Source organism: Antrostomus carolinensis, unplaced genomic scaffold (assembly GCF_000700745.2).
Source record: "Antrostomus carolinensis isolate BGI_N321 unplaced genomic scaffold, ASM70074v2 scaffold55759, whole genome shotgun sequence".
Lineage (NCBI taxonomy): Eukaryota > Metazoa > Chordata > Aves > Caprimulgiformes > Caprimulgidae > Antrostomus > Antrostomus carolinensis.
The window spans coordinates 1-12,493 of record NW_010337574.1 but is presented as its reverse complement, the minus strand read 5'-3'; the positions used below and the strand labels follow the sequence as shown (position 1 = coordinate 12,493).

At 37.8% G+C, this 12,493-nt stretch overlaps 2 protein-coding genes across 3 annotated transcripts; one reads left to right on the top strand and one right to left on the bottom strand.

The window, feature by feature from the left end:
* Nucleotides 1–465: 465 nt before the first annotated feature.
* RBP4 (retinol binding protein 4) lies at nucleotides 466–6,762 on the top strand. Of its 2 annotated transcripts, XM_010175198.1 has the most exons (6): nucleotides 466–512; nucleotides 687–822; nucleotides 1,465–1,601; nucleotides 1,761–1,867; nucleotides 2,539–2,751; nucleotides 6,565–6,762. In XM_010175198.1, the coding sequence occupies exons 2-6, from the start codon at nucleotides 694–696 to the stop codon at nucleotides 6,576–6,578; spliced, it is 600 nt and encodes a 199-aa protein (XP_010173500.1). In that variant the 5' UTR covers nucleotides 466–512; nucleotides 687–693; the 3' UTR covers nucleotides 6,579–6,762. The 2 variants fall into 2 exon arrangements, with proteins under 2 accessions (XP_010173500.1, XP_028942619.1); XM_029086786.1 differs by lacking the exon at nucleotides 466–512 and having other exon boundaries at nucleotides 599–822.
* Nucleotides 6,763–7,743: 981 nt separating this feature from the next.
* Nucleotides 7,744–12,132, bottom strand: FFAR4 (free fatty acid receptor 4; the record flags this gene model as incomplete). Its single annotated transcript, XM_010175199.2, has 2 exons — nucleotides 7,744–8,214; nucleotides 12,004–12,132. Coding segments are annotated over 2 exons (537 nt in total), but the record flags the coding sequence as incomplete, so codon positions are not given.
* Between the last annotated feature and the right edge of the window lie 361 nt (nucleotides 12,133–12,493).

Genomic DNA, 12,493 nt, shown 5'->3' with positions numbered 1-12,493 from the left:
GAAAGAGAGGAAAGGAATTTGGGGAGGAGGTGGAGGAAACAAGTCTGCACCTTGTAACTGGGTTGAGCACATTGGGTAAGAAGGACTTTGGACTGCAGTGTGCAAAATCACAGAGGTGGTGGAGGCTGCTCGCTCTGCTGCCTCATGCAAAGATGGGGTGCCCCTCTTTTCCTTTGTTCTCCCCACACATGTGCACACCCCTTCCCCCAGATGTTAGCTCTGCCTGTGGGTTAGGAAAAGCATAGTGAGGCATTTGCTCCTAGTGCCTGTTTGGCTACAGGTCAGGGTCAAAGACCACCTGAGCCCATCTGTGTTACGCAAGAGGCTTGTTGTGAAGGGGCTCCAGCCTGCAGGATGCATCACCCCGCCTCCCTACTCCCCCTCCAATGCTGGCTTTGTACCTCAGACGGTTGCGAAAGCCCCAGGACTACATAAAGCATTTCTTGTCTGGGTGCCCTACCACTGCCATCAACACTTGGGCTCTCAAGAGGCTACAGGGACCAGCACTGTCTGTAAGGGACCCTGCTGTGGTGGGCTGGGGACAACTGGGTGCCTGCAGATGCCTGCAGATGCATCAGGGAAAACTGCATGATGGCCTGGGGACCTGTCAGGGCAGCCTTCCTCCCTTCCTCGCGTGTGTGACAGAGCCTGTTTGTGATGCTATTCTCTGTTTGCTGTTGCTGCAGGGACGGGATGGCCCACACGGAGGGAGCTCGGCCCTGGCTGCTGCTGCTGGCGCTGGTCTTGCTGGGCAGCAGCACAGCGGAGCGGGACTGCCGAGTAAGCAACTTCAAAGTCAAGGAGAACTTCGACAAGAACAGGGTAAATCTTATCTCCTCGATTTGTGATGTCTTTCCTAGCTCCTCTTCCCAGGCTACAAAATCTGGCATTCAATAGCACCAGCGTGTTCAAATTTTCTCTCAAGTCACAGACTGCAATCCTGAGAAACAGCAGAAGTGTGTGATGTTGCCCACATCTGCACAGATGCTGGATCCTGATGCATCTGATAAAGGAATACTGCAGAAACTGGAGTTTAGCAGACTGGTCTCAAACTGTATGGTCTAAACAAAAGGAGTGTAGTGAATTGGTTGTTTCTATGAAAAAATAATACTCCTGTATTTTCAAACATTGTTGCAAGGAAAAAACATTTATACATCAATCTGTCAAGATCTGCCAGTTGTTAGCCTCTTCCCAACAAATTTTGTATTCTAAATACTAGGGAACTGCAGATACAAATAAGATACCAAAAGATGTCAGTTCTTTCACAAACCCTGGCTGCACCAGGCCATATTGGTGGGGTTTTGCTTTTGGAACAGCTGCATTTGTTTCTTAGGTACAACTTTAAGGCATGATGTCAAAGATCTACATGTTCTCTCCTCTGTCACCTTCCCTAGTTTGTAATGTCTGTTAGCAATGTTTTCCATACTTCTAGGTCTAACTGCAGCCTTTCTTATTTTCTTGCAGTACAGTGGCACCTGGTATGCCATGGCAAAAAAAGATCCTGAGGGGCTGTTTCTGCAGGACAACGTGGTAGCCCAGTTCACCGTAGATGAGAATGGACAAATGAGTGCCACTGCCAAGGGCAGAGTCAGACTCTTCAAGTAAGTTGTTTGTAATTTTCCTCCTGTTCCATTCCACCAAGCTTCTGCTTCTCTTACTGGTGCTCTAATCCTACCTGCTGGCTCTGTGGTAGCCACACAGCCACACCAACTCTGTGCTGTGAGGTTTGAATGTGACGTTTTCTTTCTCTCTGGCTGCAGTAACTGGGATGTCTGTGCTGACATGATTGGCTCTTTCACTGACACAGAGGATCCTGCCAAGTTCAAGATGAAGTACTGGGGTGTTGCCTCTTTTCTTCAGAAAGGAAGTGAGTACTTAGTACTGAGATGCAGAACTATTTGGGAGCCTCGTTATGTTGTATGTCCATGCTGGGGAAGGAAAAAGGAGAGTCGGATTTCTTAAACACACTTGAAACACACAGTAGCTATCATACAGCAAAGCCTTAATGTGAACAAGGTAATCACTATTTTTTATATGGAACAGCCAGTTGGCTTTCTTTAAACAAGTGAAGACCAAGCCTTTGTATTTCTTTTGTTTGTTACCCAACAATATAATCTAAGGTCACTGTTTGCTTCATGGTGGCTACTGTAATACATGGTTCCTTTTTGCGTTTATTGCCACATTTTATAATGATGTTTGGGCACGGATTTACAAGGTGTTTATTAGCACTTCAAACTGCTCTTGTTCTGTGCCCATGTTGGAGAAGAGGCAGTGGTGGCAATTGTTTCCTCTTCTCTCCTTCACTGTCCCTGATAAATATGCTTATTTTCTTTTTTTTAAAAAAAAAACTACCCCAACTTCCCCCAAACGTGGAATTAAATACTGGACACATGAATAAACTAGGAGTGATCTGTTATCATTTATACCAATCTTCATCATTTTATTTTCTTTACAGAGTTATGGCAGCAATCTCTTTAGATTTACTAGAATTTACTTGTATCTCTAACACCTTTGCTTCTTTGCTATGGTTTCTTCCAGATGATGATCACTGGGTAGTGGACACAGATTATGATACATATGCTCTGCATTACTCCTGCCGCCAACTAAATGAAGATGGCACTTGTGCTGATAGCTATTCCTTTGTGTTCTCCCGGGACCCCAAGGGATTGCCTCCAGAGGCACAGAAAATTGTCAGACAAAGGCAGATAGACCTCTGCTTGGACAGGAAATACAGAGTCATTGTTCATAATGGTAAGAACATTTTTTTTTTTTTTCTGAAGAATTTTATTTCAGGGTTTAATGACTAAAGCACTGGGAGTCTCTTGCTCATTAAATACAAAATGCATGAAGTCTTTTACTTAGTGCTGTACTATTGTCTTTTGAAAACTGGAGCTTGTAGTAAGTTATTTCCAACTTTTACTTCCCTTATCTGAAGGAGAGCTAAGGTGTATAACTTTTTAAGCAGCATATCACAGCAGCTGAAAGAATAATTAGAGGAAGTTGTAAAACAATTAAATCAACGTAGTATGAGTAAACATAGTAAGGATAAACTTGATAGTTGCTGTAAAGAGAAATTGTGTCGCTTTAATCACAACTCTTTGTCTTTCTCAACAAAACAGTTGTTGAAGGGAATAGAATGTATTTTCAAAAACTTATTTGAAAAATTCTTCATAAAAGGCTTTTAAAGAAAATCAGAAGTCTCAGGAAGGCTACCTTATAGCAGATCCTTTCTCACAGGTCCTCTTGCCAACCATTTCACAAAAGGTTGTGGAAGAGGCACATATCCCTCATACTGGAAGTAAACCCTATCCTGAGTCATATAGTCAGGCTGATCTTGCAACACAGGGAAGGATAGAGATTAGCTCACTTGAGCTCAAGGATATTAGAAAAGGCCAAATGGTAATTTATGCTACTTTAATCAATGATCTAGAAAAAAACACAATATACTTATTGATAAAGATTACACCCAGAGTAGGGAATAGTAAAAATTTAAGAAAACAGATCAGAATATTTAGGGCAAATAAATTAGTAGTGTACCCATCCCTACCCTGCCCTTGCCTTCTGGAAGACACCGTATCTACAGAAGACTGGTGCATCAGCTGAATGTGAACTCCTGATGTAATGCTGTGGCCAAAAGAGTTCATGTGATTTTTGGATGCATAAACCAAGGATGCAAAAGATGAATTTACAGACTCATATGAGACTGTTGTGTTTGGCATAGGTCTGCTTGCTATATCATGTTTGATGATAACCATAACTGGAAAGAGTACCAAGGATGAATTAGAAGTTTCAAAGAAGAGCAAAGAAAATGACTAAAAGTTTGTAAAATGTGTCCTCTAGTCAGGGCTTCGAAGACCTTGATCTTTTCTCATCAGAAAGCGCTTAAAGGCTGACCTGAGCAAAGTCCGTGCTTGCCCACACAAGCAATGGTAATTGGATAATAAAGGACTTGCAAACATAGGAATAATAAATTAAAATGGATGGAACTTTAAACTGGACACATTCAGAGCAGAAATAAATAACCATTTGTTTAACTCCAAAGGTCATTAACCTTTGGAACAGTTTACCAAGAGCTATTGTATGTTCTTCATCACTAAAATCTGTAAATCAAGATTAAAGGCTTTTCTAAATGACATGTTAGAATAAGCTGGGATTGACTGAAGGAACTTTTGTGTATTATAAAGAAAGTCAGAACAGATGAGCATAGTCAGCTCTTGTGGCTCTATTACCTGTCCATCTGATCTATAAACAGAGAGTAATACATTGCCATGTTGTAAAGTAAGTATGCTGATAACAGGGTGCCTGAAAGATCTGCTAAGGTGGGTGGTGTTTAGAATACTGCTTAGTGACCTGGAAAAAGTGCCTGACAACAATGAAAATAAAAATTTTGTCCTGAATTAGAATTTGGAGACAACATAAAAGAGAGTTGAGGCAGTTTAAGGCAGTCAAGACTAAGAGACATCATAAATACAAATGAAATTGGTTTGTATGAATGATGTGTGTGATTGCATAAAAGGTAGGATAGAAAGAAACAATGTAATTATATAAACTGATGATAATTTATTGTTTTGAATGCTGTACAGTAAGAATAAAAATTTCTGAAGATGATAGAACAAATGAATGAGACAGTTAGGGATGTTTTTGTATTAAATCTCAGATAAAGTATAGGTATGCAGCTATTGTGCTGTGACTTTGAGAGGTGTGTGTTATGGTAGTTCCTTGAGTTTCTGTCAAAGCCAGAGAAAGGACTATCCCACTGTAAAATCAGGATATTGGGCTAGTACAAGTACTGGTCTGATTCAGCATGGTGGAATCCATGTTTCTTTTATGTCTACACTATAAGGCTTGTAAGGCAATAAATGTATTGTCAGTCTTTGCAAGAAAGTATAAACCAAAAAGAAATTAATTTATTCATAATTTGTGATATAACTTTCTCAAATATCTCAGAACTTATATATAATAGAATACTTGTTTATTCACAGAATATAGAAACAGTAGTGTAATTAAGAAATAAAGCTCAGAATGTCATTTGAAAGTTCAGCCTTAAATATTCTTTAAATTCCTAACCTTAATTTAAAAGTTGATCATGCTGCTCTAGTTTGTGGTAGAAATATCAAATTTACCAAGTTGCACCAAGTGCTGTATTCTTTTTTTGCTATCCTAATTTATATTTAGATGTTAGGTCTTGAGTGCAGTGTGTGATAAGACTATGTGAGTTCCATAATGTTTGTAAATGAAAAATAGTAGCCTTACTGCTCCCTTGCTTTTTATTGAGGATTATGCCAGAGTCCAGCACCAAAGTAAAAATGAAACTTTATAAATGAAATAAATTGCATTTTCCCCCTACTGTGATCTGTAACTACCACAGCGTTAGATGATTCTGAATCCTCCAGTATCATTAAGCCAAAGTTCCTGCAAAGCAAGTACATTTGGGAATGAGGGAATGATTGTGAGCTAAACTGAAAAAAACCCCATACACTGAAAGCTTTATATCAGAAACTCTTACAAAATCCAGTTAATTCCTTATGTGTGGATTGGAAACCTTGCTACTTTAGTTTTTAATTCTGCTATGAAGAGCTACAGAATTAGCAGCAAAAAAGGCAACTTCAGTTATCTGTACTGACCTGCATTCAGTTGTTATTGCATTAAATCATTAAATTCTGACTGACATTAATATATGCTGAAAGAATAGGCTAGTATCTGTTTCTAATCGTGCATACTCTGCCTATGTCTTGAAGCTAATTTTTTTTCCCAAAGATTTTTCATTACCTTTTAAAATTAATACTGTACTCAAATTAAGTTCCCCAAAAAACCTAATGTACAAAACTTACCTTGATAGAAAAAAAAAAGTCTAAAATATCTGTTGTTTGTATACTGGCTCTTTAAGGCAAAAAAAGAAGCCTAGGAAATTATGAGGTTCTTGGTTGTAACTTACATTGCATTTCTGATGGTAGGTCCTTTCCAGATATGGATCAGTCTGTGATACACTTAGTCTCTCAGAGTAATAGTTCAAGTTGCTTTAAGTTATGCAGTGTGAGTCCGGATATCACAGTGGGACCACTTGTAAATAGATTATGACGTCATGTTAGTTAGTAGAGTTGAAAGCTGAATCTGCTGTTCGCCTTTACTAGAAGCAAAAATTGTAAATGAACGAGTGGTATATTCCTTCAGCTAGTTTACTATTGCCATTAGTAGTTTTGGAGGTCAGGAGATTCTTCTTTTGTTGAAAGACATTCTTAAATTAATAATTTTTAAAATGTAAATAATTTGAAGCTTGTTAAAGTAGATAAATAACTCCTCTATCATTGATCTACCCAGTTCCGTGTTTGCAAAAGTATTAAAAGGCTCAGGACAGGTGCAGCAGATTAGATGAATTCTTGTTTTGTTGAGTTGAAAATTCTTTGGAATTATAAACTGCAGAGCAAGCATGATCATTACAGAGTGCTGGACTCAACAACATTTTAAATAAATTAGATGTAAGCATTTTAAATCTGGTGAAAGTTTGTATATTTTAATTTTGTCTAGTGTGACCGAAAACCAAAATTTTGTTTTTGTGTGTTTCAGGATTTTGCTCTTAAGGAGATCCAAAACTATGGAAAGAAACCATGTAACAGCACCATGGATGTAAACACATTGATTGGGTGTTCTCTTGAAAAACTTCTAAACAGCTTCATTTAGATTCTGAGTATATTTATCTGAGCTGTGTAGCTCAACTTGTTAATAAACCAATGAAAAATTTAAATAAACTTGGATTACAGGGGATGCAAATTGTTTGTATGCACATCTGTACATATGTAGACATTGGTTTTATTAGTAAAGTGTTACCTTAATGCACTATTTTGAATTGGTGACAGATGGTGATAATTAAGAATTTAATCTTCTTTTTTTTAGTTATTTTAATTTCCGACTAAAAGAGTTTTAATTTTAAAAACTAAAATATATGCATTTTCTTTCTAAAACTTTTAAGTTCTTTTCAAATACAATGTAATCTTTTTTCTAGGAAATACTGGGAATCATTCCCATTCATTTTAGAAAGAAGGAATTTCAGTGACCCCTTATATCACTGATTAATTTTATTATATGACTACTGAAGACATTAAAAATATGCATCTTTTTTGAAGAACTATTTTACACTCAACAAGTAAACATTTCTTTATTTATTCTTTATTTATAAATTAACAGGCATTATGTCCATATTTTTAATTTGAGATGGAACCAAATTGGTCATTCACTTGGTGCTAATACATGTTTATCATCTTGTTCCCTACATGAAATTGGTTAGTCTGCTCAAAGCTATGTTCAGGCAGTCAGTTCTCCAAGTGTATAATCAAGTACCTTTTTTAAATGGGATAGAAAAAAAGAGCAGATACTTTCTGAGGATGTACGTTTTCACTAGGAAGTTGATCTCTCTTACTCAGTAGAAAATACAGTAAAAATGCCCTCTTGACATAGATTCTCTATAACAACTTCATTAAAATTAATTATATTTACACCAACTGAAAATGTACCCTCATAGAAATTAATTTGTCTGGTAAGTACTTATTTCAAGTATTTTAAATTCACCAAGGTCACTGCCGCATTCCTATTTATTTCAGTGTAAGTGGAGAATTCAATCCATTGGATTAAATTGTCCAAATCTTACTGAGCAGTGAAGTCAAGAGAATTTTACCTGCAGGAACTGAAAATACAGATTTAGCTTTTTTTTTTCCTTCTCTGGCATATAATACTATAACATAGTGACCTATTCAACCTGGGATAGTGTAGGCATTAACATCTAAAGTGTGGCACAGCTCAGACTTTAAATAATTATCTAGTAATGAAAGACAAATTTGGTTGTTCATGGTTACTTCTTCTTGCAGTGGTTTCTGTAGCAGCCCCATGCCTTACAGGGTTCCCTGTACAACAGAGAAGAATTTCCTGACATTTACGTCTGAAATGGGCAACATTATACAAAATTGGATTGACAGCAGAGTTGGCAAAAGTGAATAACATTATCCAGAAGAAAACTGATGGCAAAATATTTAAATCTTGTTTGTAGTTCTGGACTAAAATTAAAAGAATAATTATTATAATTGGGCTCCACATGATGAAGAAAGAGATCATCAACACAAAGAGGGCTCGGAATAGCTTGTAGTCTTGCTGGGAAACACGAATCTGATGATTTTCTGAGTAGGCTAAATTGGCATTTAAACTCCTTCTTGATGCTTTTGTAATCTGCAGTAAAAGAGAAGAAAGTTACTTTCTTTGAAACCTAGAAGAATTATTAACACATTTCTACAAGTGCAAAAGTAGGCATATGATGTTTCTATTTTGAAAAGTGACTGCAAAAAAAGGCGTTGCAGATTTCCATTTTCATTTTTTGTCAATGGTTCCATTTCAAACATTCTCACTTTACTAGCATTTTTTTTTTCTCTCAGCTGGGAACTCATCTCAATATTAGTCAACCTGGTTGTACTCCCCATGGCTCTCTACCAGCCATAAATACTTTTCAGCATAAAGCAGAGCCTTAATTACTCATGAAATCCCATTAACTTCAAATTATGACCTCATTTGTTCTATCTAAATAAACCTATTGCTTTTTTTTCACAAATGCAAACTGGAACATAGTTAACAATCCTGTTGATGCACAAGAAGGAACACAATCCAATTCTCTTACAGCCACACATATTATAAGGTAGGTATTAGAAGGAGCATGAATTTATTACAGTAACTAAATCATGATACATTTTAAATTTGAATGGGATTTTACATTAAGTTTGGTGTAAACTTTTATTTTTTCAGTCAGGATTCAAAATTACTTTCTATGAACTAACCTGAAATCTTACAGATCCTTTTGTGACTAAGAAAACCCGTGTCCTGTAAAAGTACTGTCTGATGTAATAAACCAGACTATGAGTACTTTGGGAATCTAGTATTCATAGGTGTGAATCATGTCATCAGGTAAAATACTGAATCCCAATGGCTTGCAGAAAACCCTAAATCTCACGCTCTACATCCCTATCTTCACCGAAGCTGGCATAGTACAGTAAGTCTGTTATTCACATATCTGATGCACATAAAATAAAATTGAAATATTTAGCAAACACACACACGGGCTAAATAATTGAGATGCCATTTTACACCCTGTAAAGTAGGGGTCTTTGCAAAAGCTTGGATCAATTTGGTGTCAAAGTAGGAAAGTCAAACGGCATAAGATTCTTCCTGCTACTTCCATGTGTGACACTTCCCTTTAGTGTTAATTAGGGGAACGCCAATACTAGTAATACTTAACAGCTTCCTGGTTCAGGTCAGGATGAAAATTGTTGCACCTATATTGAGTAATTTGTCATTCTTTCTGCAGTTTTCTGAATTTGTCACAGAGACAGATGGCCTAGAATAAATATTCATTAAGAACCTAGATATCTACTGATTTCAACAGAATCTGGGCGTATAAATCAAAACTGTTGATGCAAAAATGGGCTTCTCAGCAGCTGCTGAGCCCGAGAAGGGGACAGTCTCTCTAGCTGCCTCCCGAATCTAAAAGGGGCAGAGAATTCTGATGTTTTGATCATGTAAAACTATTCCAGCCTGATGATCTTCTGCTGTACCCATTTGGAATCCAGAAACTAGACTAACCCTTCTAAACAAACTGATCCAAGAGTTGTTCTCAGAGAGAGTACTTAACCTGTCTTAGTAAGAATTAAGGTTTCACAAAATACAAAGGACCAATACCCACTTCTAATATAAAAGTGAGAAAACCAAGTTCTGCACCGTCCTCAGCCTCCACTGTTCAAAATGGCCACAGAACATCCTCATCAGATACCCTTGGGTATCTGATGTCCCTATGGGACAGACAGATATCTGTCCCATATACGTACCCTCCATCCTTCCTGCTGGAGCTGCACAGCCTACAACTAAGAATGCAAGAATCTCCAGGAATAAGCAACTGCATCTTAGGAAAGTGCTCAGCTGAAACGGGGTGGCAGTGGTATGTTTTGGATCCCTTTTTGGTCTGCCTAGTATAAGGAATCTAGATACACATCGCGGGCATCCTGATCACGCTCTGAGAACCAGGAACTTAGAAGTCATGTGTATACAAGTACGTAACTTCCAGAACACGAACGTCTACTAGTTCCAGCCTCTTATCCAAGTCTCGCCTGAGAGGGGGAACAATGCAAAACCAAATAACTTAATTATAAATCATCACTTCTAATCTGTCATTTTTGACAGGGTTCAGGGAAGTGTGACATAAAAATCAGTTCCAGATTAATTGTAGAGTATACCTTTGTAGAGTGTATTTGTTAACAAATTTCAGGTCTTATATCTGTAGTGAATCATCATCAAAATAGATGCTGTGTTAACTGAATACATGAATGCTTTGAACTGCTTCCAGCAACACTGAGCTTTGTGCTCTGTGTGCACTGGCATCGTGGAGTCTTCTCACAAAGTGAGAATGAATATGCTCTCGGGAGTGACTCAGGGATTAAAACCTTCTCCAGCTGAGTTCTGGTTGGTTCCTGGAGAGCTGTGTGAGACAGAAGATTCAATAGTAACAGATGGGATCCTGCTATGGGCCTCATTCCTTTCTTACTTCAGGAGAAATGGTAACACATTATCAAGCTGGAAAGGAAATGTGAGCGTGGCAGCATGGGGCTGTCTTGTAATTCAGTATTCCAAACCCTGTTTTGGGCTTCTAGCTCCCTACGTGCCATTTTGTTTTCTAAATTTACTTGTAATCTGGACCCTGCAAAGACAAGAGGAACACCATTCCTGTCCCGGTCTCTGACCAAGGACTGTGGCATCCCTTGGCCTGCAGGTTTTTTGCTGTTCCTTCAAAGGGCTTATACTACCCACTGACTTACTGTATGTTCTTTGCCTCCAGTAAGCATGAGGTTGCAAAAGGCAAGTGCTTTGTTTCACTAGAAGAGGTTTACCTAATGCATTTACCTTAAGGTTATAATGAACTTACAGAGTGTACAGAAACTAAGAATTGATGATTTTGACTATGAGTTTAAGTCTGATCAACAGGCAAGTACATGCAGAACCCAGATTCTAAGTTCTAGGTTCATTGTAACATCTGTGTGCAGCTCTGGTGCATTTTCTCACAGCCCTCACAGCCCCTTGCTGCTCAGCATTTCATCAGTTAATTCTCTGCTCAATAATCTGTGTATTTTGAGGTTCCTCTCCAAACCCTATACTTTTCCTTATATATAGTATAAGAAGTTTAATTATCCAATACAGGAATCAATAATCTTTTGGAGGCAGTTGCTAAAAACTAGGAATTGCAGCGCCTTGTTTGAAGATTTCTAGCTCTTTCTCACTCCGTTTTTGGATGAGGAAGGGGTATGAAATCAGATGTTTTAAAAGGAATTTAGGTAACTAATATGCTTGCCAGAATATAGATTAAAACTCTGTGGTGCCTGGTGTCTTCTCCTATATTTCAGCGGTTAAACAACATCCACTCAGAAAGAAAGTGGAAGCAGAGTGTTGAATTTACAGTTTTTCTTTGCAAAGTTTGAAATAGTGGAGGAATAAGTATAATCTAACGAGATCTGAGTACTAAAAATATATGCAGAAAATCAGTAGATCTAAAAAGGGATGAATTTTTTTCTGGTCTTGCCTCTCTTTGCTTTCTTACAAATCCCTTGTGACTGGAGTTTAGGCTCAAGGAAAGCAAAATCTAGTTTTTGGTTATTTCAAATGCTTGACTCTTAGCACTTAGAAGATTGAAAGTCTTTAAATATGAACAGCACGTAAATGGAGAAGTGTATTAAATACTATATATAAAGACAAACTTTGTGTTGAGCTTCTGGTAATGTGCTATTCAAGCACGTTCTTAGTGGAAACATACAGGCTGTTATGCAGAGGATGGAGTGCCTCATTTCATTACCCCCTACCATTTACTGAGCATATGATGTCTGTTCCCTTTAGGTCTATCTGTATTCGGTGACAGTATCTTGATGCCTAGTGAGGTACTGTTTACTTCCCTCTGTTCTACAACAAAATTTAAAGGAAAAAACATACCTGTAAGATTTTGGAATAACTGATGACAATGACTAATCCTGGTATTAGAAAAAAGACAATGGCAAAGGTCACATCCCAAACTATTTCTCCTGCGATGCTGGGCCAAACCAAGGTGCATATTTTAATCTCCTGTTTACAAAGAATAGAGAAAAAAATTAACATTGTACTGTTATTTTTACTACAAAGTGGTCCTTACTGCCCTTTATACTTACACAGAAAATGGCTGCAGACTAAACCGAGCCTGTGAAAACTTTCTACTCAAACAGAGCAGTCAATGAATGTATTACCTCATGGCTTTAAAAGCCCATACAATTACAAATAGATGCATTGTCCACAATCTAAATATTGCCATAAATTTAACAGCAAATGCTAACTGCAACTTTAAACTTACAGACCTTCAACTTTATCAGGTATGTGAGTGTCCCGTAGGTGTACTTGTGTGCGCATTTCAAAACACCAGGCAGGAAAATCTGTGCGTGGCCACTCGGTA

Excerpts from the sequence above, each read along its gene's own strand:
- RBP4 (XM_029086786.1), top strand. The coding sequence starts at position 658 with ATGCTATTCTCTGTTTGCTGTTGCTGCAGGGACGGGATGGCCCACACG. Across the intron at positions 1,602-1,760 it reads GGCAGAGTCAGACTCTTCAA|TAACTGGGATGTCTGTGCTG; the intron begins GTAAGTTGTTTG and ends CTCTGGCTGCAG. Across the intron at positions 1,868-2,538 it reads CTCTTTTCTTCAGAAAGGAA|ATGATGATCACTGGGTAGTG; the intron begins GTGAGTACTTAG and ends GGTTTCTTCCAG.